Source organism: Loxodonta africana, chromosome 2 (genome assembly GCF_030014295.1).
Source record: "Loxodonta africana isolate mLoxAfr1 chromosome 2, mLoxAfr1.hap2, whole genome shotgun sequence".
Taxonomy (NCBI): domain Eukaryota; kingdom Metazoa; phylum Chordata; class Mammalia; order Proboscidea; family Elephantidae; genus Loxodonta; species Loxodonta africana.
Genome location: NC_087343.1, coordinates 122,835,411 through 122,859,690, shown reverse-complemented (window position 1 = coordinate 122,859,690; position 24,280 = coordinate 122,835,411). Strand labels below are relative to the sequence as shown.

The 24,280-nt window shown below is 36.1% G+C and overlaps 1 protein-coding gene across 7 annotated transcripts in view; it reads right to left on the bottom strand.

Moving 5' to 3' along the window:
* The window catches only part of YTHDC2 (YTH N6-methyladenosine RNA binding protein C2), a 70,803-nt gene extending 52,347 nt beyond the window's left edge, over positions 1-18,456 (bottom strand). For 3 of the 7 annotated variants that reach the window (XM_010589879.3, XM_023548169.2, XM_003405013.4), the window contains exons 1-7: positions 18,036-18,456; positions 16,686-16,776; positions 9,388-9,584; positions 7,578-7,777; positions 3,199-3,365; positions 1,734-1,836; positions 692-848 (exon numbers count right to left, since the gene is read on the bottom strand). In XM_010589879.3, the coding sequence (XP_010588181.2) occupies positions 692-848; positions 1,734-1,836; positions 3,199-3,365; positions 7,578-7,777; positions 9,388-9,584; positions 16,686-16,776; positions 18,036-18,243 (1,123 nt within the window). In that variant the 5' untranslated portion in view covers positions 18,244-18,456. The other 4 variants (XM_023548175.2, XM_064275092.1, XM_023548173.2 and 1 more) reach the window with 4 other exon arrangements.
* Positions 18,457-24,280: the final 5,824 nt, after the last annotated feature.

Below are 24,280 nucleotides of genomic sequence, written 5' to 3'. Positions count from 1 at the left end.
GAAACTCCAAGAGTATGGGCCCTGGACACCCTTTTAGCTCAGTAATGAAGTCACTCCTAAGGTTCGCCCTTCAGCCAAAGATTAGACAGGCCCATAAAACAAAACAAGACTAAATGGGCATACCAGCCTAGGGGCAAGGATGAAAAGACAGGAGAGGACAAAAAAGCTGGTAATAGGGAACCTAAGGTCGAGAAGGGGAGAGTGTTGACACATCGTAGGATTGGAAACCAATGTCATAAAACAATGTGTACATTAATTGTTTAACGAGAAGCTAGTTTTCTCTGTAAACCTTCATCTAAAGTACAGTAAAATAAATAAAGTTTAGTAGCAAGAGCAGTTTTTGTTAAAGAACAAGGGCAAAAGTTAAGCAGCAGCATATCTGGAAGTGAATGGGAGGTAAACACGGGAGTAGAGACTACTCTTTCAAGGAGTCTAGCAATACACTCAAGAAGCCATGAGAATGAATTTAAGTGGGAATACAGGGTCAAATAAAGCATATTTCTTTTTAAGGCTAGAGCATTGGGCTCACTATACAGTATTAGAGAGCTGTGGGTGGAATAAAAGTGTAGAAATATTAAGACATGACTAATGAAGCAGTATCTCAGAGGAAACAATTTGTTAGAATAAACATAATCATACCATATTTGTTCTTTCATAAAAATTCCAGAAGAAATCTAATCATTTAACTTACTATGTATCACTGGACAGCTTCCAAAATATCTTATAAAGAGATTTACATCCAGTGCAGCACTGGAAAGAATTAGTTTCAAAGTTGGGTGCTTTTGCAACAAATCTCTTAACTTTGTAAGTAAAAAATCACTAAATCGATCCCTTTCGTGTACTTCATCCTGCAATAAACAAAAATAAAATGATGTAACAGTTAAAACATTATGGATGACTAAGTCTTTAAAATAATGGAGCTGCTGGATTTTATACTCATTCAAATTAAATGTGGACAAAGCCAGTCAATATTAATTAAAATTTTGTATTATAGACAATTCAGAAATAATCAGACATTAAAAAACTACTGCAGATAACAAAGTACTAACCTTTTTTCTACAGGACATAAAACCAAAGAAACTACAGCAAATTCTATATTAGTGAAGTCTAATTTAATGTAGCTTTAATACAAAATCTATCTAAATATGCTTCTGTTAGTATCAGGTTCAAATGCATCCTTTGGATGCAAGACACAGAACTATTAAGTTTCCAACAGCTGCTTTCTGCAAGCTTATAAAACTTAGTTTTTTTTGGATAAACTGTATAAAAGCTTAAAAATTCTTTACTAAGGGGGGAACTGATCTGCTTATTTCATCAGCTTTATTAGCAGCTTAACCATGAAGTTAAATGACTTATGAAATACACCCCTAATACTGGAAATACAGAATACTAAAGGGGCATCAGATGACCATAGAGAAAAAAGAAAACTTTCACCATTTCTGGAGAAATCTAAGTACATTAATTGTTTTCATGTATAAAATGTACATTTAAAAAAAAACCTACCTCCTAATTTTATTTCCCCCCATAAACCTGATGGTAAGAAATCATTAGTCAATGCAAAAACATTTATTTCTAATAATTATATACAACAAAAAATTACTTGACTATAGTAAGCTGTTCAAAAGAATTAGTTTCCATGTATTCCAAAAATGTAATTGCTTACTTAAAATTTAATCATGCCCATAAACAAGCAATCTGAGTTCTCCATGGAAAATTTTCAACAATACTCTTACCACAATAACATGTGTCACAGTTGACAATGTACTGTCTCCCGCCATCAACGTGCGAAGTAATACTCCATTAGTGCAAAATGTCAGAAGTGTCTTTGGAGAAACCCTTTTAAAAAAACCAAAATAATGTGGACAACTACAAATCTTGTATGTAATTAAAATATGATCATATTAAATGCTGGTCTTATAGGTACTTTAATAAATATTACTAATTAATAGTGTACTGGTACACATGGCTTATTAGCAAAATTATGCAAAATATATATTTTATGCCTGATAAAGTCATAAATTTATTACAGCTGCAACCTGTGTAAAGGTGGAAACCTGCCGGAGAAGAAAAACTCAAAAATTTTGCACTAAATATTTTTCACTAAAACAAACAATAGATGTTTTCCACACTGTCAAAGGCAGAAAACTTGCATGCCCAAAAAAACAAGGTAGTCCTGTTGAGTTCCAACTCTCACAGGTTTCACTGTATCTCAAACAGCTTTTTGTCAAGGAACCTAAATAGATTTTTTTAAAAAAAGACAAACACTTTTTGCTTGGGGATAAAGTACATTATAAGTGAATATTTACACAATCAGCTTTTTGAATCACTATATCCAAACTATTCAGAGTACATAGAAACGGTATTATTTGTCAAGTAGATATTACTAGTACCATTACTAAAACCCCCCCCAAAACAAAACTCACTGTCGTTGAGTCCATTCTGACTCATAACAACCCTACAAGACAGAACAGAACTGCCCCAAGGGTATCCAAGGCTGTAAGTCTTCACGGGAGCAGACTGCCACATCTTTTTCCCAAATAGCAGATGGTGGGTTTCAACCATCAACCTCTCAGCAGTTGAGCGCTTAAATACTATACCACCAGGGCTCCTTCATATCATTGCTACTAATAATAAATTCCGTCACTAACATTTATCGAATGTTTAAATTTCACATCATACCTGTGCTCTAGATGCTTTTATTAGCCTAATGTTTTAGATGAGGAAACAAGCTCAAAGAGGTAAAGTAACTTGCACTAATTTCAACCTACGAAACAGGATTTGTATTTTTGGCCCAAGCTTGTAACTATTCTCTGAATATTCAAATAATTATTGTGATGATCAGTGCTCCATCTTCACAAATTTAAATGGGTAATAGATCTGATGTCATTTTGGAACTCAAACTATATAAAATACATTCTCCTAAATGTTACTACATTATTAAACCCTATCAACATAGAGCTCTTTAAAAAGGAGAAAAACAATAACTTAGTTTCCCTTATGCTCTGACCATCATACTTTGAAACAATATTTATTCAAAAAACTCAGTGATTTTAGACACCAACTCTGTATCCTGATACTTGGAGCAAAATGATCATCTAATGTTTTGATTAGCACTGTCCCTATTTTTAAATGTGAAATGTAAACATTTACTCCTAAATGTAAGCATGATAAAAGAAGCTACAGGAGGATTATCTTTACCTGCTTTCTAATCGAATCTGATACCCAATTGTCTGACCAATCCTTTCTCTTCTCTCTGCAGCAACTCTTTCAGCCACAGCAATTGCTGCTAATCGTCTTGGCTGAGTACAAAATATACGGCAGGGGATACCATTTTTGAAGCAATCATCTAAAAGGAACTGAGGAATCTGAAACAAGTTTTAAAATATTATGACATAATTGTATACCAGAAAATCCAAGTGAATGCACTGAAAAGCTATTCAAGCTGGAAAAGTTCTATAACATGTCAAAATATGAAATAATCATAAGGAAATCAACTTTCAAGTAGCTTAATAATCAGCTAGAAAATGTAATTTAAAAAGATCTTGTTCACAATAGAAACTAAAGCTAACATACCTAAAAAAAAACTTACCAATAAATAGTAAAGGCTTACATAAAAAAGAGTATAAAATGCTGAAGAACGTAAAAGAAAACCTCAGTAATATAAAAATTTAAAAAAAAAAAGCCATATTCCTCATTCTCCCCAAATTATTCTATAAAGTCAATGAAATGACAATCAAAATCCCATTGGGCTCTTTTTTAATTATGAAAAGCATAAAGAAATGAAAAATGGTCCATAATTTCAGGTTGTGGATACCCTTCTTTAAATAAAATTCAATCAGTTCAGAAAGCTTTAAATTAAAAAGAAAAAACTTTCCCCTACCACCACTACCCACAGTCCCCTGTATGAAATTAACTACTGCTAACTTTCTTACATACTCTTTCAGGGGGAAAAAAAAAGTTACACAATTCAGTGTATTTGTGTATATAAACATCTTTTTTATTCACAGAAGAGTGATTATTGTTTTTAATGTTTGCAATTTTCATTCATGTATCAGATCTACCTAATTCATTTCAGACTCCATCTTATGGATGTGCTGTAACAAACCTAACTATACGTTTAAGTCATTGTCAATTTTTTAGGTATGTTATTATTGATGTTGTTGCTTGCTATTTTAAACAATGCTACAGTGGACATCTATCTTCACATACTTTTGCAAAGATATATGTACCATAAATTACCAGCAGTGAAAATGCTGAGTCAAAGAGTATATGAATTCTTTAATTTACAGAGAAAAATTACCAAACTGTCCTCTAAACCACTCATACTTCTACCAAAAAAGCAGAAGGTGCTGATTTTTCAATATCCATGCCAATACTAGGTATCATCAATTTTTTCATTTCTGCTAATCTAATAGTTAAAAAATATAATTGTTTTGATTTTTATTTCTTTAACTACGAATGACAGAGAGCATCTCTTCATGCATTTCTCATTCTCTGACTTTTACTAGTTTATCCAGAAACATAAATACACAAGAACCACCAAGAATTGTTTAAAAATAGACGATAATGAAGAATATTGTAAAATAACTATAATACATATATATTCTAGTATCTTTATACATAGTAATATATACTGTAAAATTTAAAAAGCAAAAAAGTGGATCCTGGTGTAAGAAAAGATGATTAAACATACATAACAAAAATTCCAGAAATAGACCTAAATCAAAAAAAAAAACAAAAAACACCAAACCAAACTCATTGGCATCAAGTCATTTTCGACTCATAGCAACCCTATAGGACAGAGCTGACCTTCCCCATAGGGTTTCTGAGGAGCACCCGGTGGATTCAAACTGCTGACCTTTTGGTTAGCAGCCGAGCTCTTAACCACTACACCACGGGGTTTCTGAAAGAGACACAGGCACTATAAAAACTTAGTATTTGATTAAAAGTGGCATCTTAAATTGGGAAAAGGATAGGCTACTAAATAACAGTTATACTGGAACAACTAGATATCAAAAAAAATTAGATTTCTACTGATAGGATACAATAAAATAAATTCAAAGTGGATTTTTAAAACTAAGTATAAAAGTATTAGAATAAAATATGTATAGGAAAATATTTTTATGATCTTGGGGTAGGAAAAGCCTTTCTAAGCATTGTCCGTAACGCAGAAGCCCTTAAAAAAAAAAAAACAGATTTGATTAAAAAAAATACAAAACTACTAAATAAGTAAAGGTGCCATAAGCAAAACTAAAAAGCAAACAAAAAGCTTGGAGAAATTACTTTTCTATTAAATTACAGATATATATATAATATATAAAGCACTCTTAAAAATAAATTCAGCAGTGATTAAGGCAAGAGAAAATGGGATATAAATAAGGAATTCACAGAATATAAACAAATATACAATAAGCAGATGAAAAGATACTTAATTCTCAAAGAACTATAAATTAAAACATATTTTGCTTGTCAGATTGATAAAGGTAAAACAAAATTATTCCATTGTTGCTCAGGCTTTAGAGAAATGGGAACATTCAATACTTTCAATACTGTTTAAAGTTATTGGACAATAGCTAGTTAATATAGCTATTAAAATTTTAACTGCCATATCCTTTCTTTGATCCAGCATTTCCACGTCTCGGAATTTATCCTACTGAAACAGTCCCACAAATAAGCAATAAAATATTATGATACACTGTACGAAAGTAAGTACAGTAAAACCTGCGAAAGCCGGAACCTGTGTAAGGTAAAAACTGTCAGAGAAGGAAAACTCAAATATTTTCCACTAAAATGACTGGCAGAAAAGTGGTAAGACCGCATCCTGTCAAAGGCAGAAAACTTGTGAGACCTGAGAAGACAAGGCAGCCCCGCTGAAATCTAGCTCTCACAGGTTTCATTGCACATTACAAGAGCAAGATAGTTTGTCTGAATTCCTGCTCTGCCACTTCCTAGCTATGTGAATTTGGGAAGGTTAACATCTCTAAGTTTCTATTTTTATTCCTCATCTGAAAAGGAGATAATAAAGTCTACATGTCTTAGGCTTATTGAAAGGTTTAAATGAGATAATCCTTACAAAAACCCAGCCACAAAATAAACTGCTACTACAGAAATGATCAGGAATACTATGGAATTGTTTTTAAAATGAGGCATCTCTCTAAATAGCCACTACCTGTTAAGTGAAAAAAAGCAAGATTCAAAATGTGCATATGATATTATCCCAAGTTTGCCAAAAGAAAAATAAAACAATGTATGTCAATGGTATAATGAGAACAAAACAATAACAGAAAAATATAGTCCAAGTTTTGGACTAATGTAGGGGGAAGAAGGGTGGCAGGAGAATTAGAACTCATTTACTTCCTACGTAATATTTTCTATAATGTTCGAATTTAACACAACGAACATGAATTAGAAAAACAATTCAAACAGTTCTGCAAATACCTAATATCACTAAAGGTAAGATGGAGCTGGCTAATGATATTAACTTTAAATTCTGCTATGTTAAGTTTATATTTCATAAAACAGAAACACTAGTAATTTTAATGTGGCATTTTTCTTTAACTCCTTGAACAAGTTACAAATATTTCTTAGGTTTAAACCCATTAGATTTATAGTTTCTTCTTGAAAAGAAAAAGTATATTTAATTCCTAGTTAAATTCTCAAGTATCTTTTCATATTTTATAAAATGATATACATAATTGTGAAAACAGGCATCTATTATTCCAATATACAAATATCATTAGCAAGGACATTTAAATAAAAACATTTGTTATATTTTATCAAAACTCCATAATCTCTACTAAATATAAATACACTGTTACACTTAAGGCCTAGTGGCAAAATTTACCCCAATATTAAAACAATTATAACAATCTAAGATATCTGGATAGAGTCTCTGGAATGACTTTATGGAATTTTACTTAAGCGTAAAAGAAAAACATTATATATTGTTTTCAGATAAAAATCTCGTCATGCTTTCAATTATTTAGTTTTACAGACTCAAGTTTTAGGGATAAAGAGTTATACTTCTGTGAAAATGGTTAGGTCTTACAAATAAATGACTCTGGTGAGGTTTCTGGTCAACCTCTCTCACCACTCAAGTTATTAAACCAACCAATACAACCACAGGAAATCTTAGGCAATTGTGAAAAGCAAATTTATTTGTCCATAAAAGAAGAAAATGCACAATTATATTGACTATCTTATCTGAATCTCTAGCAAAAGCAAAGTCATTTTACTCTTTTAATATACTGAAAGTTAAGGAATATAAACAGGAAAAAGTCATATCATCATGCCTTACTTCCCATCTGTTGTCCTATTAGTAAAACTTTATGATGATGAACCACCTTGATTCTAAACATCCAAACCTCATCTGTCATATCAATTCCATTCTACAGTCAACTTTATAATATTTGTTGTTATTAATATTACTTCTAATTTAGCCACTATGTGCAAAACATTTTGCTAAGTATTTTATGTATGTTATCTCTAAAATACATGTGCTATAGATTTGATATAAAACTACAAAATGGGATAAAATATTTCTTTCTTGTCCTATAAACAACAAAAAAGAAACAAACCTGTGTGGTCTTTCCTGACCCAGTTTCTCCCACAATCAAAACTACTTTATTCTCTTTAATTATTTTAACAATTTCTTCTTGTTTCTCAAACACTGGAAGAGATTGCCTGAAAGAATCAAATTCGGATTCTCCTCTTTTCACTGGAATCTGAGGTATACCATTGTTAAGTCGTCCACTTGTCTTGCTCATTTCCCGATTTTCTTTGAAAATGAAAAAAGAGCAAAAAAATTATGATCAACATTGAAAAACAAGCATAAAAACAAAGATAGTTTCTAACCTTTCAAATTATTAAGGCTAATTAATTCCTTTTAAGTGTTTCTTCTCTATTCAGTCTACATAAAGTTAGCAAGCACTGCCTTAAAATCTGTTGTAATCCTACGCTTAATATCTTTACAGAACATGTTACAAATTTCAGTATCAATTAAAACACTAATTTCTCCACAGTATTTTTGGTGCATGGTGCTTAAAAATGCACAAAAGTCAATCATCAATAACCATTAAAGACAATTTTGATACTCTAAAATGCTCTTGAGGCTTGCTTTAGGTTTCCATCAATAATATCACAGAAAATTAAAATTTTATAGTATGAAACATAATGTATCCAACTTATAAAATCTGTTACATACAATATGAAAACACATTAAGAAAAAGGAAAATAACACGTTTGAAGTTATACACTTAAGATCAAATAGAATAATATTTGTAAATATAAGGCTCTAATGCTTAACAAATTTCCTAACTGAACATTTTTGCCAACATTCACATTTAACTAACCAAGAAGAAATAAAAAACAGGCACAATGTGTTTTATATTCTTCACATAGCTCAAAATGTTGTGTATCTGTTTAAAAAAGTTTCTTGGTATCGGGGATCCTGTGTTTCCTATATCATGCAGACCCACGCCAACAGACAGTAACAATTACGCAAATTATACCACTATAGGTTATTAGGAAACTCTGGTGGCTTAGTGGTTAAGAGCTGCTGCTGCTGCTAATGAAAAGGTTGGCAGTTCAAATTCAGCAAGCACTCCTTGGATACCCTATGGGGCAGTCCTACTCTGTCTTATAGGGTTGCTATGAGTGTGGTGGTAGGTATGAGTCGGAATCGACTCGACGGCAACAGGTAGGTAGTTGGGTATAGAAGATAAAATAATTTTCTCATTAGAGAAGTTATTTTTTCAAATAATAAAATTACAACTTCATTTTATAATCTAAATACACATTTATCTACCTTTGAGCAAGTTAATGTACTAAAGACTCTGTCCTGTCTTTTACCAGAAGCTAAGCCCCCAATTCAAAATCTTACTTGTTAGTATGTCATGGCAGTGTAATATAGGAAAAGTCCAGCCCTTGCAGTCTAATCCCAGCAATGCAGCTTACTGGCTGGTTGAGCGGACGTGAACATATTATTTAACTTCTCTAAGCCCTAGTTTCTTCAACTGTGAAATAGGGGAAATTCTTACCTATAAGGTTGCTATAAGGTCCTATATGAATCCACCAGCCACTCCTTGGAAACCCTATGGGGCAGTTCTAGTCTGTCCTATAGGGTCGCTGACTCAGAATCAACTCGAAAGCATGTGTTTGGTTTGGTTTATTAGTATAACATTTTTCTAAAAACTTGTATCAACTCTATGACATGCCTTCACGTTACATTTCATTCCAAAATTTTCACAACTTTCAGTCATTTTTAACAATCTCCATTCAAAATGAGAAATCTTATTTCATCTTAGCTTTTAAAAATAAATCTAAAATGGAAAAAGAACAGTCATCAAATAATAGGATAAACAAGGAAGCTCCCCAGAAAACACATACCAGCTTCAACTGCAAACACATTCCCTCTTTCCGTTTTAGGCAGAAGTTCAGTACGCTCTTTATTGGTGACAGGAAATCTTTGAATTAGGCTCCTAACAGCATGTTTTGTATTATGAGTCAAATTACAGGTCATCATTGCATGAGCTGCTTCTGATCCATCTTTTTTCCTCACAGTTAGGTATCTATTTGCTCCCTTCCTGAATATCAATAAAAATCATTTATTTACCACATATAGTCAATCTGTTCACATATGATATAAGCCTACTCAGAAAATACATCTCAAGCAAAACATTTTTAAAAATCAAAATGCTTTGAGATAAGATACTGAAAGTCCTCCCACTCCAAAAAAAAATCAGTAGAGGGGCCTGGTGCTAAAATGGTCAAAAGACCATTTTCATTTATAATTTTAAAATGTTACAAAGCCTATTATAAATCAACAAAAAAGGCTTACTTACCTATAAGTTTTAAAGTTTGTCTCTAACAGGCTTCATAGTAGATAAAACATCACCAGTTAACACATGCTGGGAAGCATACAGAGGGAGACCAACTTGAACAAAAGAATCTAGAAATGATAATGAAAAAGTTACAGTTCACCATTCACACTAGAATGTCCCACTGAATGTTTCCACAGCATGCTGGTAATGTAATGTCACACTCCATGAAGATCTGTTAAGAGAGCCAAGTTAAGTGGTTGGACCAAAAAAGCATATATCAGCATTCCTAACAACTATTTTCAGATGTACATTTTTTTTTTTTAATGAACTTTTTCAAAGTTTCTAGCCCTAGCCTTTAATTGTAAGGTAATAATGATTTATAATTGTTCTCAAGTTATGTAATACAGGAGTATTTGTTTCTTCAACCGGCCCAGGACTGACCATGCCTTTTATACAATGTTATCACACAGGAAGTCTTCAAATGTGTTTTGACTGATTTAATCACACATGTCCCTAACCTAGCAGTGTAGTACTGGTTAAGGGCTCAGGTTCTGAAGGCATACAGACCTGGGTCTGAATTCCAGCTCTACTACTCCAGCTGTGGGATCATAAGCAAACTGTGGCTCTGAGTCTAAGATAAAAATACAGGTATCCTCTGCTTTTCCAAAGTTCGCTTTACACCTTTTTGCTTTTACAAAAGACCTACATTAGTACCTGTTTTCACTAACCAAAAGAAATTCGAAGAGGATTTTAGCTTTTAAGAAAAAAGGCAAAAAGCAGAAATAGCTTTCATGGTTTGTTTTGCAGCAAGCCATTAAAGATGCAGCGCGTATCCCAAGCAGCGAGAGTGGCATCACCAAGCTCCTTCCCTGGGAACTACACTCAGCATCTCGGCATTAAGCCACCATACTGTTGAACTGTGTCTGTGAGCATCTGTGCTTTAACTCGATTTGTTTTGTGCATCTGTTAGCACAGTGTATCCTATGGTATCAGAAAGCTAAGAGAGCTCATAAAAGTTTTATGCGTTATTTGCTATGATTTGGTAGGTTATTTTTGGGGTCTGGGAATGCTCAAAAGTTCTTTCCATACAAATTAATGGTAACTGCTTCTTCGCTTTATGCCATTTCCACTTATGAAAGGCTTCATAGGAACGCTCTACTCTCGGATAGCAAGGGAAACCTGTAATAGCTACCTCAAAGGACCATCATATGATTAAATGAGATAATGCATGTAAAATACAGTATCTGTTAAAGGGTAAGCACTAAATAAAAGTTTTTATTATTATAATTAAGAAGCCCTGTGGCACAAACTGTTGAGTGCTTAGTTAACAACAACAAAAAAACCCACTGTCATCTAGATGATTCTGACTCACAGCGACCCTAGAGGACATGGTAGAACTGCCCCATAGTGTCTCCAAGGAGCGGCTGGTGGATTTCAACTGCTGACCTTTTGGTTAGCAGCAGAACACTTAACCAAAAAACTGTCAATTCAAATCCATCCAGAGGCACCTCAGAAGAAGGCCTGCCAATCTATTTCCAAAAGGTCACAATCATTGATCATGGGGGTCGCCATGAGTCACATATGATGCAAAGGCAATTGGTTTGGTTTAGGTTTATTATTATAATTATAGTCAGAAAAACATCATTTCTTATATTTTAAAAAATTACCCAAATTCTTCAGAAATTTTTAACTATTTGTTAATGTCACTATCATATTATAGAAATATGCAACACAGCTACAAATACAATGAAAATTACATGGATAGTTTTTTAATTTTCCTAAGATATTAAATTGTTCAATAATATCTTCATCTTAAGACTGATATTAAACTTGTAATTAATCCATAAAGCTGTAGCTATCTAAATCTACTAAATGAGCCCTTCAATTTACTAAGATTTTTAATTTCTGAAAATTCATTAGTGAATCCTTTAATGAACTGTAAACTTTCTATGGTGTCATCTATTCCTTAACAAGTATTTGTTGTCATTGTGTGCCATTCTTAAGTGATGCCGTAGGGATAAACAATTAAAATAATTTTAACCATTTCCTCTCCAATACTGTAATACAGAATTATAATTTTCTTAAAGTTTGTAACATACTAATTCACACTTTTTTATGATTACCTAGAAACTAAAAAACCAACCAGTTAACTTTATTTTTTTCACTAAACACAGTTGCTTTCATACCATGGTCACTATAGTTGTGGTAAATTTGTTCTTTTTGTGGCCTTCATAGCCTAGAAAGCAGCGTGGAGGATAAGCCCTATAATGTTTTCATTCTAACTCCTGACAATACCTTGCTATGACAATACTCTTGACAGTACATTGCTATGAATTTACTGTGAACATCAAAAATTAACTGAACATTAACTTTGTTTAAATTCCGGCTCTTCCATTTACTAGTTGTGTGGCCTTGAAAAATTATTTAACCTACTCTAAGCTTTAATTGCCTCATCTGCTATGTAAGCACCAGATGTTAATAACAGAACCCACAAGATTGTTGTGAGGATTAAATAATAATCCATTTGAAGCACCTAACACAAGAGCACTTAACAAATTTTAGCTGCTTTTATAATTATTGGAAACCATAGTTTTCCCCAGTGGACATCCAAAAATTCACTAACTAGAGTTGATCACTTTAATGCAACCTTTCAAGGTAGAAGGCAATGGAAGCAGTAAGCCAAATCTGAAAAGGGAGTTTTCTTCTAGAGTTGAGCCTTCTAAGTACAGCTGTCAGGTACCCAGTAAGCAGAGACTTCAGCAAGCACAGGATAAGAAACATGTACTTGGAAAACCTACCTTCATATACTTTATATTTTCTCATCCACAAGCTTTTATTTTGTAAATTCCATTTAAAAGTTTATTTTGTAAATTCCATTCTGTCTAACCTGGACTAAGAAGAAGAGGCAAGGGATTTTGTTTTGTTCATAAACAAACTAAAAATTAAGAAAAATGTGCTCTTAGGACCAAAGCACAGGGGTCTTAGTTGGGGAAAAAAGTAAACAAACTGTAAAGAGGTGAAGATTTTGGTTTGGGAAATCTGACTAGAGTTTCAAAGAAAATTTCAGGATATACAAAGATCACAAAACGGGTATATTACTCTAAGAAGAACATTTTCATCAAAAGATGAGCAATTAAAAAAAATAATCAAAACCAAACTAAATTCAATTCTTTAGTAGAAGATGGAAACCAAAATCCAACACACATGGCTTCATTTTGAAAGAAATGATGGCAAAAAGGAGAAATTGATGAGAAAGAAATTGCAAATTATCACACAGGAAGCCTGAAAGCTATTTTTAAAAACCTTAAAAGAAGCTCAAAATAAACTACCCCCATTGCCATTGAGTCAATTCCAACTCCTAGTGACCCTATAGGGCAGAGCAGAACAGCCCCATAGGGATTCCAAGGCTGTAAATCTTTACGGAGCAGACTGCCACATCTTTCTCCCACAGAGTGGCTGATGGGTTCAAACCTTTCGGTTAGCAGGTCAGTGCTTAACCACTGTGTCATCAGGGCTCCTTAAAATAAACTACAGAATATTAAAATCATCATTAAAATGAAAAGATTAACCCTTCATTTACTACATTTAAGAAAACAGGCCTTCAAAGTTTAGGAACTTAACCAAAGCTAAAGGATGAGGCAGTGAGAGACTGGAAGTAGAACCCAGATTTCTTACCCTTTCCTCTATACCAGGTTGTCTCTCAAATATGTACTGAGGAACTGTAATTATCAGGCACAAAGTAAAAATAGCCAAAAAACTAAATTGTAAAGTCTATGAAAAGGGTCGGCAAAAATGAGGGTGACCCTCAGTGAGGTGGACTGACATAACAGCTTCAATAACGGACTCAAACATACCAACGCTCATGAAGATGGCACAGGACCAGGCAACATTTCATTATGGTCACCATGATTTGGAGCTGACTCCATGGAAATTACCAACAACAACAACAATAAAGGCCATGAATTTAACGCTGAAGGGTGGAAAAAAATCTTTGCCCAAGAGTGATCACAAAACCGTTGAAATATAACTCAGGAACAAATTCTCATATAAGTGAAAAAAATTAGAGGATTGACAAGTATATTCAACGTAATTTAGTTCTTCATATTTTGCTGAGAAAACATACATATTCTTTCCTTTAGATTTTCCTAAGAAGACACACTTTCATACCTGTGAAAAGGAAGAAAGGTATTTGAAAATCATGAGGGTCATTAGATAAATATGGTTACTTAGTTTGCACAAAGATGAAAAGGTGAAAGAGGGAACTAGGATGTTTGATAAGAAGGTTTGGGAAACAGATATTGGGGACTGGATGAGCAGGTAGGGATGCCTTGCTTCCCTTAGCATCTCTTTCCTTTTCCCTCTTTCTCTCTCTCTCTGACTCAAGGTTCCCTAATCCTTCTTCTTTGTCCTGATAATTTCTTTCTTGCTCACCCCCTCCCTAGATGTCTGTCCATTCTGGGTCATACCTTAAGTGATCATGATACTGAACTGAAGCAGAGGTAGTCAATTCTAAAACAGACTGCTTTTCTAAGAGTCATTTCTAATGGTTATTTCTAAGTCAACTGTTTGGAACTCAAAATCACATAAATGATGTAGCTAAGAACTGTGCATTTATTAACAGGTCTTTTGTACTACAGGCCCACCCCTTATCTGCAATGCTGAAACCCAAAAAGCTATGAAAACTGTAAGTTTTTCTGTAAGTTTGCAACAACGTAATTTAGCAACAAAACCTGACCCAGCTGGCATGAGGGTATTTAAAGTCTTAATTTATAATCTCTCTGTGAATATTCATACATTTTTCCAACAGAAATATTAATGTGATTAAAGGCGACACCAATACTTTATTAGGGGTACTGCATAATACACGGCAAATGCACCATAATCCTTTTCTAAAATCTGAATCTCAAAACATATTTGGCCCAGGTGTTTTTGAATAAAGGATTTTTATTTTCCAGTACAGTATTTTACCTACTAGACTATAATTTGAGCATGCTCAAGAACCTAACCACAATTACACATTCACTTAAGCTAAATCCCTCGTCTGGGTCACTAATCTAGCACCGGGCATTCACACGCAAGACACTCATTCTCAGTATTTTTCTGAGAAAACATACTTTAATCTCAGGATTTTCCTACTCATTCTTACTTGACATATACATAATGTGTGATGTGTGTGTGTAGGTGTGTAGTTTTATTTTCCCTCTTCTTAACCTAAAAACAGGTAAGCTGAAATTTTATATTTGTCCGTCCTCTATATCAGAAGGGACACATGGCAATGTCTAGAGGCACTGTCACAACTGGTATGGTAGATATTATCAGCTTCTAGTGGGTAGAAGCCACATATGCTAAACATCCTACAATGTAAATGACAGCCCACCAACAAAGAATTCTCCAGCTGCAGTGAAATGAATTACTTAATATGGCCCTTCCAGCCATAGTCTTTGTGACTTATACACAATGACTGAGTGGGACTATGCAAATAAGGTATACAGAACCTGTTGGCGATATGTGTGAACTTGGCTAGGCCATTATTCTCAATATTGTTTGGCTATCCTCCACTTCATGTGTTGTGGATTCTGACCTCTACATGTTGATGAGGCAGGACTGGTGTGGGGTGTGTTTTGGGCCCTTGGGTCACAGCATTGCAGGAGGGTGTGATTTAAGTCCCACCCTTACTCAAGTTATGCCCTTCCATGTGGTGTGGCCCGCCTCTAAGGTATATGCGTGGATGCCCTGGCAGGGCTCTCTCTCTGTGCCTCAGGATCCCATGATTGATTGACTTCTGCTTCTTGGGACTGGCGCCAGAGGTCTGCAATCTGACTTGCCGATTCTAGGATTCGCGGGCCTCTGCAGCCCCATGGGCTGGTGGCGTATTGTGACCTGATTGTCAACTTCTGCAACCTTGTGAGCTAGCAGCCTGTGGTCTGAACTTCTGGTTTGAGTTCATCAGCCCCTGCAGCCACATGGGTTGGGAGAGGCCTACTCCTGACCCACAGATTTGGGACCTGCCAGCCTCTACAACTGCATGAGCTATTTCCTGTACACAGGTTGTGAGTTCTGTGAGACGCTGCAGCAAATTAGCAAACCCAAAGATGGGAGGGAGGGTACTGAGAGGAAAGAAAGTAGTCGATGTTATAGATGATAGAGTAGTATAGCAGTCTGGAAAAGTTGCCCAATTGGGACATCTTTAACCTCCACCTCATAGGAACCAGCTTTGTGCTGATCTTATAAATTATTTGTTTACCAGACCAAACTGTAATAGTGACAATATTGAGAAACTCTGTTCTTTATCAATCTCACAATCTCTATTCCCAAAATGAAACAGCTCCACAGAATTTTAGAGTTCTTAAATTTGGATGGCTCAAATGACTTTTTCCCCTATTGGTCAGTGAAACACACACACACTACGTAGTTTCTTCCTGCTCCACTTAACCATTTCTAATCATCAGATTCTTCACTTCTCGGTAGGAAAGAAAACAATAAGAATTTGATCTAAAGCTTATAATTACAGAGATAAGCTCTATAAATAACTGTACTTAGTATCATTTTTCCATTCATTCTTTAAAAAATAGGTACTTTATTTCTATTAAAAAAGAAAACATTTTTCTCAAGCAATCAACTTCAAGTTTTAAACTATTTTTTCTTACACGTTAAAACTTAGCTTTTTTTTTTTTTTGCCGCAGGGCTAGGGAGCACAGGAGGAAGAGATGTCAACTGAGTACAGATCTGATAGTCTATCTACATGCAGGTAATTAACAATGTGAATCTAAAACAATAATAACTATTTAAGTGTAGTCAGAAACATTTTCCCTTTTTTTTGCAAATAATCTTTTCCTTTTTAAATAAAGAGAGTTATCAGCTTACCCTTTACTTTTAGAGACCAAACCAAGAGACTGACTCAATCGATGAATAAAGGCTCTTTCAGTACTGGTCAAAGAAGAAGGAAATTCCATTTCTATATGGAAAAAGACATAAAATCGTCAGTACCACTTCTGGATAGGCAACTTTCTTTCAAGGTGCTTCAATACACACATATATGCAAAATATGAAATAAAAAATCACAAGCATATAATCATATTTATTCTTACTAAATTTTTGATATGTAGATATATTTTTTTTTAGATATTAACTCAATAACTACTAAATGTCTACCAGAATTTTCATATTAATAAAATGTCATCTAAGTATTAGACCTAAATGTGATAAAGAACTCTGATGTTCATCAAACAGTACTCCTATTTGTGCTGCAATCTTGACTTGGTATAATGGCTAATGGACATATTTTACTACCTTAACTTAGTCCTCACTTGTTTTAACAAAATGTTAACTTCCATCAACGATGAGGTATGCTCAACCATTATGAAAGCTCAACATCAAACTCAATTTGCTTTGCTTTTGAAACTTCAGAGAATTCATATTTCAATATTTCAGGCTGAATTTTGTAGTTATATATTGCTCAGGTTTTACATTTGTTTGATGTAAGTTCAGAATCACTCTGTTCAGGTCATTCTGTTTTGGACCATAAGCTTCCAGAGTTAGGGGGTCCCCTTTTTAACCCAGCGACCCAGGATGAACACTGAATATACATCGTACAGATCACCACAGGTCGGCTGCTGGTTCTGCATTTGGTGACCCAAGACAAGCAGCTTTCTAACCTTAAGAGACACGGAAGATGCTTCACATGCCGCAACAGGTTTAACTTTTTTCAATGTTTATAACGCTCCTAGGATTTGAACAAAGCACCACATATTGCCAATGTATTTATGTTTGATTTCCTTCTATTCTTCTACTTTTATAGGTTAAACACGACTCTGATAAGACTACAATCTTTTACTTAAAAAAAAAAAGATATCAAATACCAGTACCTAAAAGACAGTGGCTTAGCCTCTCCACGGAGAAAGAAATGCCTCTGTCACGGGTAACAACCTGACCTTTTCGCCTTCTGACGCCAGGCAAAGTGCCCCATAACCCTACCGATCCGAGGGACACTGTTCGGTCCTACACATCCCACCCGAGGGCGAGCTACCGCGGTCCCAGCCCCCGGCCCGCCTCTGAGGCCGCAAGGAGTAGGAAGGTCGCCGGCTCACTCGGGTGGGTTAGGGTGGGCGGCCCAGGTCCTCTCTCCTTCTCTGAGGTGGAGGGGGCAGCCCGCTCACTCCGAAGGTCCGAGTTTGGGGGAACGCCAGCCGGCGGGGTCCCTGTCAGGAACCTCACCTCTCTGGTCCCCGTACCGGAATCGCTCCAGGGCGATATTGACTGCTATCTTCACCTCCTCGTCGATACGAATGTCCTTCAGCCCCCTGGCCCGGCCACCGCCCCCGAGGCCACACTGCGCTGGGCCGCCCCCTCCACCGCCGCTTCCGCCTCCACCGCCCCCGCCGGGAGCTGGGGGCCGCGGAGAGACGCTACTCGGCCTGGACATGGTCCTGAGGAGATGTTCTCCCCGCGGGAGAGCGGCCCAGACCTGAAGGCTGGCGGCCAATGCCGGGGCAGTGGTCCCCGAAGGCCACTGCTAGGACCTGACGGCTCGGCAGGTAGCCTGGGCTGTGTCGGGGTCACAGCAAAGCCCCTCAGTCACCAGAAAAGGCGAGGAAGCGCCCGCGCCACTAGAGCCTCAGCGAGCTCCAAAGCGCAGGCGTGGTGACGTCACCAGGGCCGCCGGCGCCCGTGACCTCAGCTGGGCGCCGCGCCGCGCCTCGCAACCGGTGCTCACCAAGCAGATATTTCATGTCTTCTCCCTCCTTTCTGTCACGAGTCTCGTTCGTTCTTTTATCGTCACTCATCATTTGGTTTCATCCTTTATTAATTCATTAAATAAACATGTATGGGCTCCCACTATATGCCTGCCACTATGCTTGTTGTTAAATGCAGTCAATCCGTTCCGACTCCTAACAGCCCTCTGTTCATGAACGAAACACTGCCTGGTCCTGTGCCATCCTCACAATCGTTATCCTTAACCCCACTGTTGTAGCCAGTGTGTCAATCCATTTCATTGAGCTTCTTCCTCTTTTTGGCTGACCGTCTGCTTCACCAAGCATGATGTTCTTCTCCAGGGACTGATGCCTTCTAACGACATGTCCAACGTGAGACTAGTCTCGCCATAGTTGCTTATAGGGAGCGTTCTGTTTGTACTTCTTCCAAGACAGATTTATTCATTCTTTTGGCAGCGTATTATTCTCCAATACCACAACTCAAAGGAATCAGTTCTTTGGTCTTCCTGATTCATCGTTTGGCTTTCACGTGCATATGAGACGATTGAAAACATCATGGCTTGGGTCAGGCACACATTAGTCTTCAAGGTGACATCATTGCTTTTCAACACTTTAATGAGATCTTTTGCAGCAGATTTGCCAAATGCGATGCATCTTTTGATTTCCTGACTGCTGCTTCCATGGGTGTTAATTGTGGATCCAAGTAAAATGAAACCCTTGACAACTTCAACCTTTTCTCCATTTAACATGATGTGGCTTTTTGGTCCAGTTGTGAGGATTTTTGTTTTCTTTATGTTGAGGTGTAATCCGTACTGAAAGCTGTGGGCTTTGATCTTCATCAGTAAGTGCTTCAAGTCCTCTTTCAGCAAGTAAGGTTGTCATCTGCATATCGCATGTTATTAATGAATCTTCCTCCAATCCTGATGCCACGTTCTTCTTCATATAATCCAGTTTCTCGGATTATTTGGTCAGCATACAGATTGAATAGGTATGGTACAAGGATACAACCTTGACACACACCTTTCCTGACTTTAAACCAAGCAGCATCCCCTTGTTCATTACAAACAACTGCCTATTGATCTATGTACAGGTTCCTTTGAGCACAATTAAATGTTATAGAATTTCCATTCTTTGCACTGTTATCCATGATTTGCTATGATCCACACAGTCAAATGCCTTTGCATAGTCAATAAAACACAGGTAAACATCTTTCTGGTATTCTCTGCTTTCAGCCAAGGTCCATCTGACATCAGCAATGATATCCCTGGTTCCGTGTCTTCTGAATCCAGCTTGAATTTCTGGCCATTCCCCGTAGATACACTGCTGCAGCCACTTTTGAATGATCTTCAGCAAAATTTTATTTGTGTGTGATATTAATGATATTGTTCAATAATTTCTGCTTTCGGTAGGATCACCTTTCTTGGGAATAGCCATAAATATGGGTCTTTTCCAGTCTGTTGGCCAGGTAACTGTCTTCCAAATTTCTTGTCCTAGAGGAGTGAGCACTTTCATGGCTGTATCCGTTTGTCAAAACACCTCAATTGGTATTCTGTCAATTTTGGAGCTTTGTTTTTCACCAATGCTTTCAGTGCAACTTGGACTTCTTCCTTCAGTACCATTGGTTCCTGATCACATGATACCTCCTGAAATGGTTGAATGTCAACCAATTCTTTTCGGTACACTGACTCTGTGTATTGCTAGTCCCTTGATATACTTTGGGGAACAAGATAGACAAGGTTCCTGGTCTCGTGGAATTTACATTCTAGTGTGTGTAGGGTTGCAAGATTTAGCAAATAAAAATACAGGATACCCAGTTAATTTGAATTTTAGGTAATAAGGAATACTTTTTTAGCATAAGAATCTCCTATGCAATATTTTGGGCATACATATACTAAAAAATTATTTGTTGTGTATCTGAAATTCAAATTTAGGTGGTCATCTATATTTTATCTGGCAACCCTAAGTGGGGAGGAGAGGCAACAAGTTTGGTAGATGATTAAATGGTAGTAATAAGTGCTATATAATGTGATGGAATGGGCCCCTTTAATTTGAAAGATCAGGGAAGGGTAAGAGAACTTTCTCTTGCTTATATACAATCCCACTAACATAAACCCAATCCTAGCCACCGTGGTTGCTTCCTATCATCCAATCTCCAGAGAGCAACCAGAGTGATCTTTTAAGTTCATAAACTAGTTAGGATTGCACCTCTACCACAGCCCTCCAATGGCTCCCCGTTGCAACTAGAACAAACAGTCAATTCCATATTACGACCCTAAGTGATCGGACCTTGCCTACCTTCATGATCTTATCTCCCACCACTCTCACCCTCACTTTAAATCCTCAGATGTAATAATATTTTTCTGTCTCTTGAACACATCAAGTTTGTTACCTTCTGAGGAATTTATACTTGCATAGTTTCCTACTGCACAGAACAATCTTCCAGAACTTCACATGGACATCTCTTTCTTATCATCTAAGGAAGGACCCCATCCTTTACCTAGATAACCTCTCTCACCTCAGTCTGTTATCATCTGCCACTGTTTGAAAATATTCATTCATTTATTATTTGCTATTATCACTAGGATATAAGCTCCTTAAGAGCAGAGACCTTGTATACCTTGTTTGCCATTATTTCATCCACACCTAGAAATATAGGAATGCTGTAAATATGTATTAGTTGGCCATATTTTAGAATCTAGAATTAGGATTGGTCATCTCTGCCCTCAGAAAACTTTAATCATAATCTCTGAACTCCTAATATCTTTTGTCTACTAATAGAAACAGTACTGAATGAGCAGGTCCTCCTCATGGCCCTGGCATGGTCACTGTGATCGTTTACATTGAGTGTCAAATTGGTTGGGCCATGAATCTGGGTGGTTTGGCAGTTATGATATAGTTTGTCATTCATATAATGATGTGATCACCTGCGTGATGAGATTTGATACAATGTGATCCCCTCCATGATGGGATCTGCTGTGAGTAGCCAATCAGTCGAAAGGGAGTTTCTTTGGGAGTGTAAACTGCATCTAATATAAGTGGACTTTCTGGCAAGGCTCATGGGCTTTTGCTCGCACTGGATCGTGTGCTGGCTTCTTTTAATCTGACCTCTGGCTCTTGGGATTTGAGCTAGCAGTTTAACTACTGTCTTGCCTGCCCATCTTTGGATTCATCGGTCTTCACAGCCTATGAACCAAAGCCCTGCTGTCTGACTTGCCAATCCTGGTTTCCCCAGCCCCTGCAGCTACATGAATCAGGAGAAGCCTCCAGCCTGACCTGAATTCCAGCCTCTACAACTACGTGAGCCATTTCCTTAATATAAATGTCTCTATATTATTTTTTATATATGTATTTATGTGCTTTATTGGTTTTGCTTCTTTAGAGAACCCAGCCTAAGACAGTCTCCAATGAACTGGGTGAACATTTATTACTACCTTGATCTCAGTAGATCATAATTTCCTTAGCTATGCAATAATAAAACCCTCAATGGGGACATTGTCTTTATTTTCCCTAATCTCCATGTGGAGTAGTTCTATTAGTATATTTAAACCATATGAAGTACTGAGTTCTATAAAAAACCACGTGAAGTAGTTCTATTACCCATGACACAAATGAGGAAACTGAGACTAAAAGAGATTAAAAAATTGCCCCAACACCGTGCTGTTGATAATTACTGGGATAGGGATGGAAACTAGGCCAGCAAATCATGAAACCCATCTTCATTCTAGGACAAAACATAGAAAGTAGGTAATATCTAGATGCACCAAATGTGTTATGATAAAACTGAAAACATTTTGCATGGGGGTCAGACACATACTGCTATCAATCGCACACCATCTCCTCTTAGTTCCGCCATTTATTGACCCCATCATTTATTAGCTTTGTGGCTTGAACTACCTAATTAGCCTCCCTGAGCTTCAATTTTCTCATCCTTAAATGGGTATACGTAAGACTAATTTTATAGCCTTGATGTGAATACAGCATATGTTAAGTACCTAGCTATCATTAGGTATTGAAATGCCTAAATGTTTGTATTCCTAGTGCCTAGCAATGGTATAGAATGTGTTTGAAATACACGAGAATAACGACTTGTCTAAAGCTACTTAGCAATAAGATACAATGTTTGTCAAATTCTACATTCTCTAATATTTTTATATGCCCATAGGAATTTCTAGGTGCTTAAAAGCAGAACACCGCAATTTTACTTTTTACATGTGTTTCAGAGAAAAATTAAAAGGTAGGGGAGGTATAAAATATTTATAAAGGATTTCAAGTTATCTTTGTTTTTCCTATTTTATAGTTGTGTGGTTTAAAGCAAGGTATTTAACTATGCTATTATTTCCCCATGAGTAAAATGTATATGATAAAACACCTTCATCACAGTGTTATTATGGGGATTAATGTATATTAAATTACTTCATGCAGATAAAGTGCTTAGCAGAGTTCCAAGCTCATCCTTTACATTCAGTACTGGTTAAGATGCTTTGGCTTCAAGGAACAGAAAATCCAAGCAAAAGAGGCCCCAAATAGGGACATTTATCATCTTATATAACAAGAATGCACACAAATGTTTACAGCAGCTTTATATGTAATAGCCCAAAACTAGAAACAACCCAATGCCTTTCAACTGGTGAATGGTTAAACGAACTATGATATACCCATACCATGGAATATATTCAGAAATAACTGTTGTTAGTGCTATATACAGAACAAACTATTAATACATGCAACAACTTGGATGGATCTCAATGAAATTATTCTGAGAGAAAAAAAATCTCAAAATGTTACATACAATATGATTCCATTTATTCAACATTCTTGAAATGTCAGAATTATAGAGATGGAAAACAGATTAGTCGTTGCCAAGGGTTAGGGAAGAGGAGGAAAGGAGGGCAGTGACAATGACTAAAAAGGGTAACACAAGGGAGCCGTGTGGTGGAACTGTTTTGTATGAGATAAAGTGGCATAAATCTAAATACACACATGTAACATACACGTACATATACATACACAAATGAGTGCGGGTAAAACTGGTGAAATCCGTGTAAGGTTTGTGGATTGCATAGATATCAATTTTCTGGTTGCGATATTGTACTATAGTTACACTAGATGTTAACACTGAGGAAAACTGGGTCAAGGGAATACAGGATCGATTGTAATATTTTTACAATTGTCTGTGAATCAACAATTGTCTCAAAATTAAAAGTTTTAAAAAAACTGAATGAGGAAGATTTCCATGAGCTGATGTATTGATTAAATGACAAACAAAAACTGCAAAGCAATATTTATAGTATACTACTCTTTTTTTTTAATCTTCATGTAAGGAAGAAGGAGATTCAAAAACTAAATGCAGCAAGGATTCCTGGACTGGAACCTGGACCAGAAAAAAGATAATAGTGGGAAAACTGGCAAAATTTGAATAAGGTGTATTCATTTCCTGATTTCATTTCCTGGTTATGTAAAATGTTTACATTCAAGGAAGCTGGATGAAGGGTATATGGGAGCTCTGTACTATTTTTGCAACTTTTCTGGAAGTCTAACATTGCTCCAAATTAAAAGCGTGTGTTGGTGTTTATTGGCTACATTTGATAAGTCACTACTTGAAAAAGATAAACTCAGGAAAGAATTTGGCTGTCTTGTAAGCAGAACTGAAAGAGAATAAAGAGTCTAGAAATTCAGAGTCTTTTAAGTTTAGAAAGTCAGCTGTTGCTAGGTTTTAAACAGTGAAAGACGAGATTTTGAAAGGCTTTG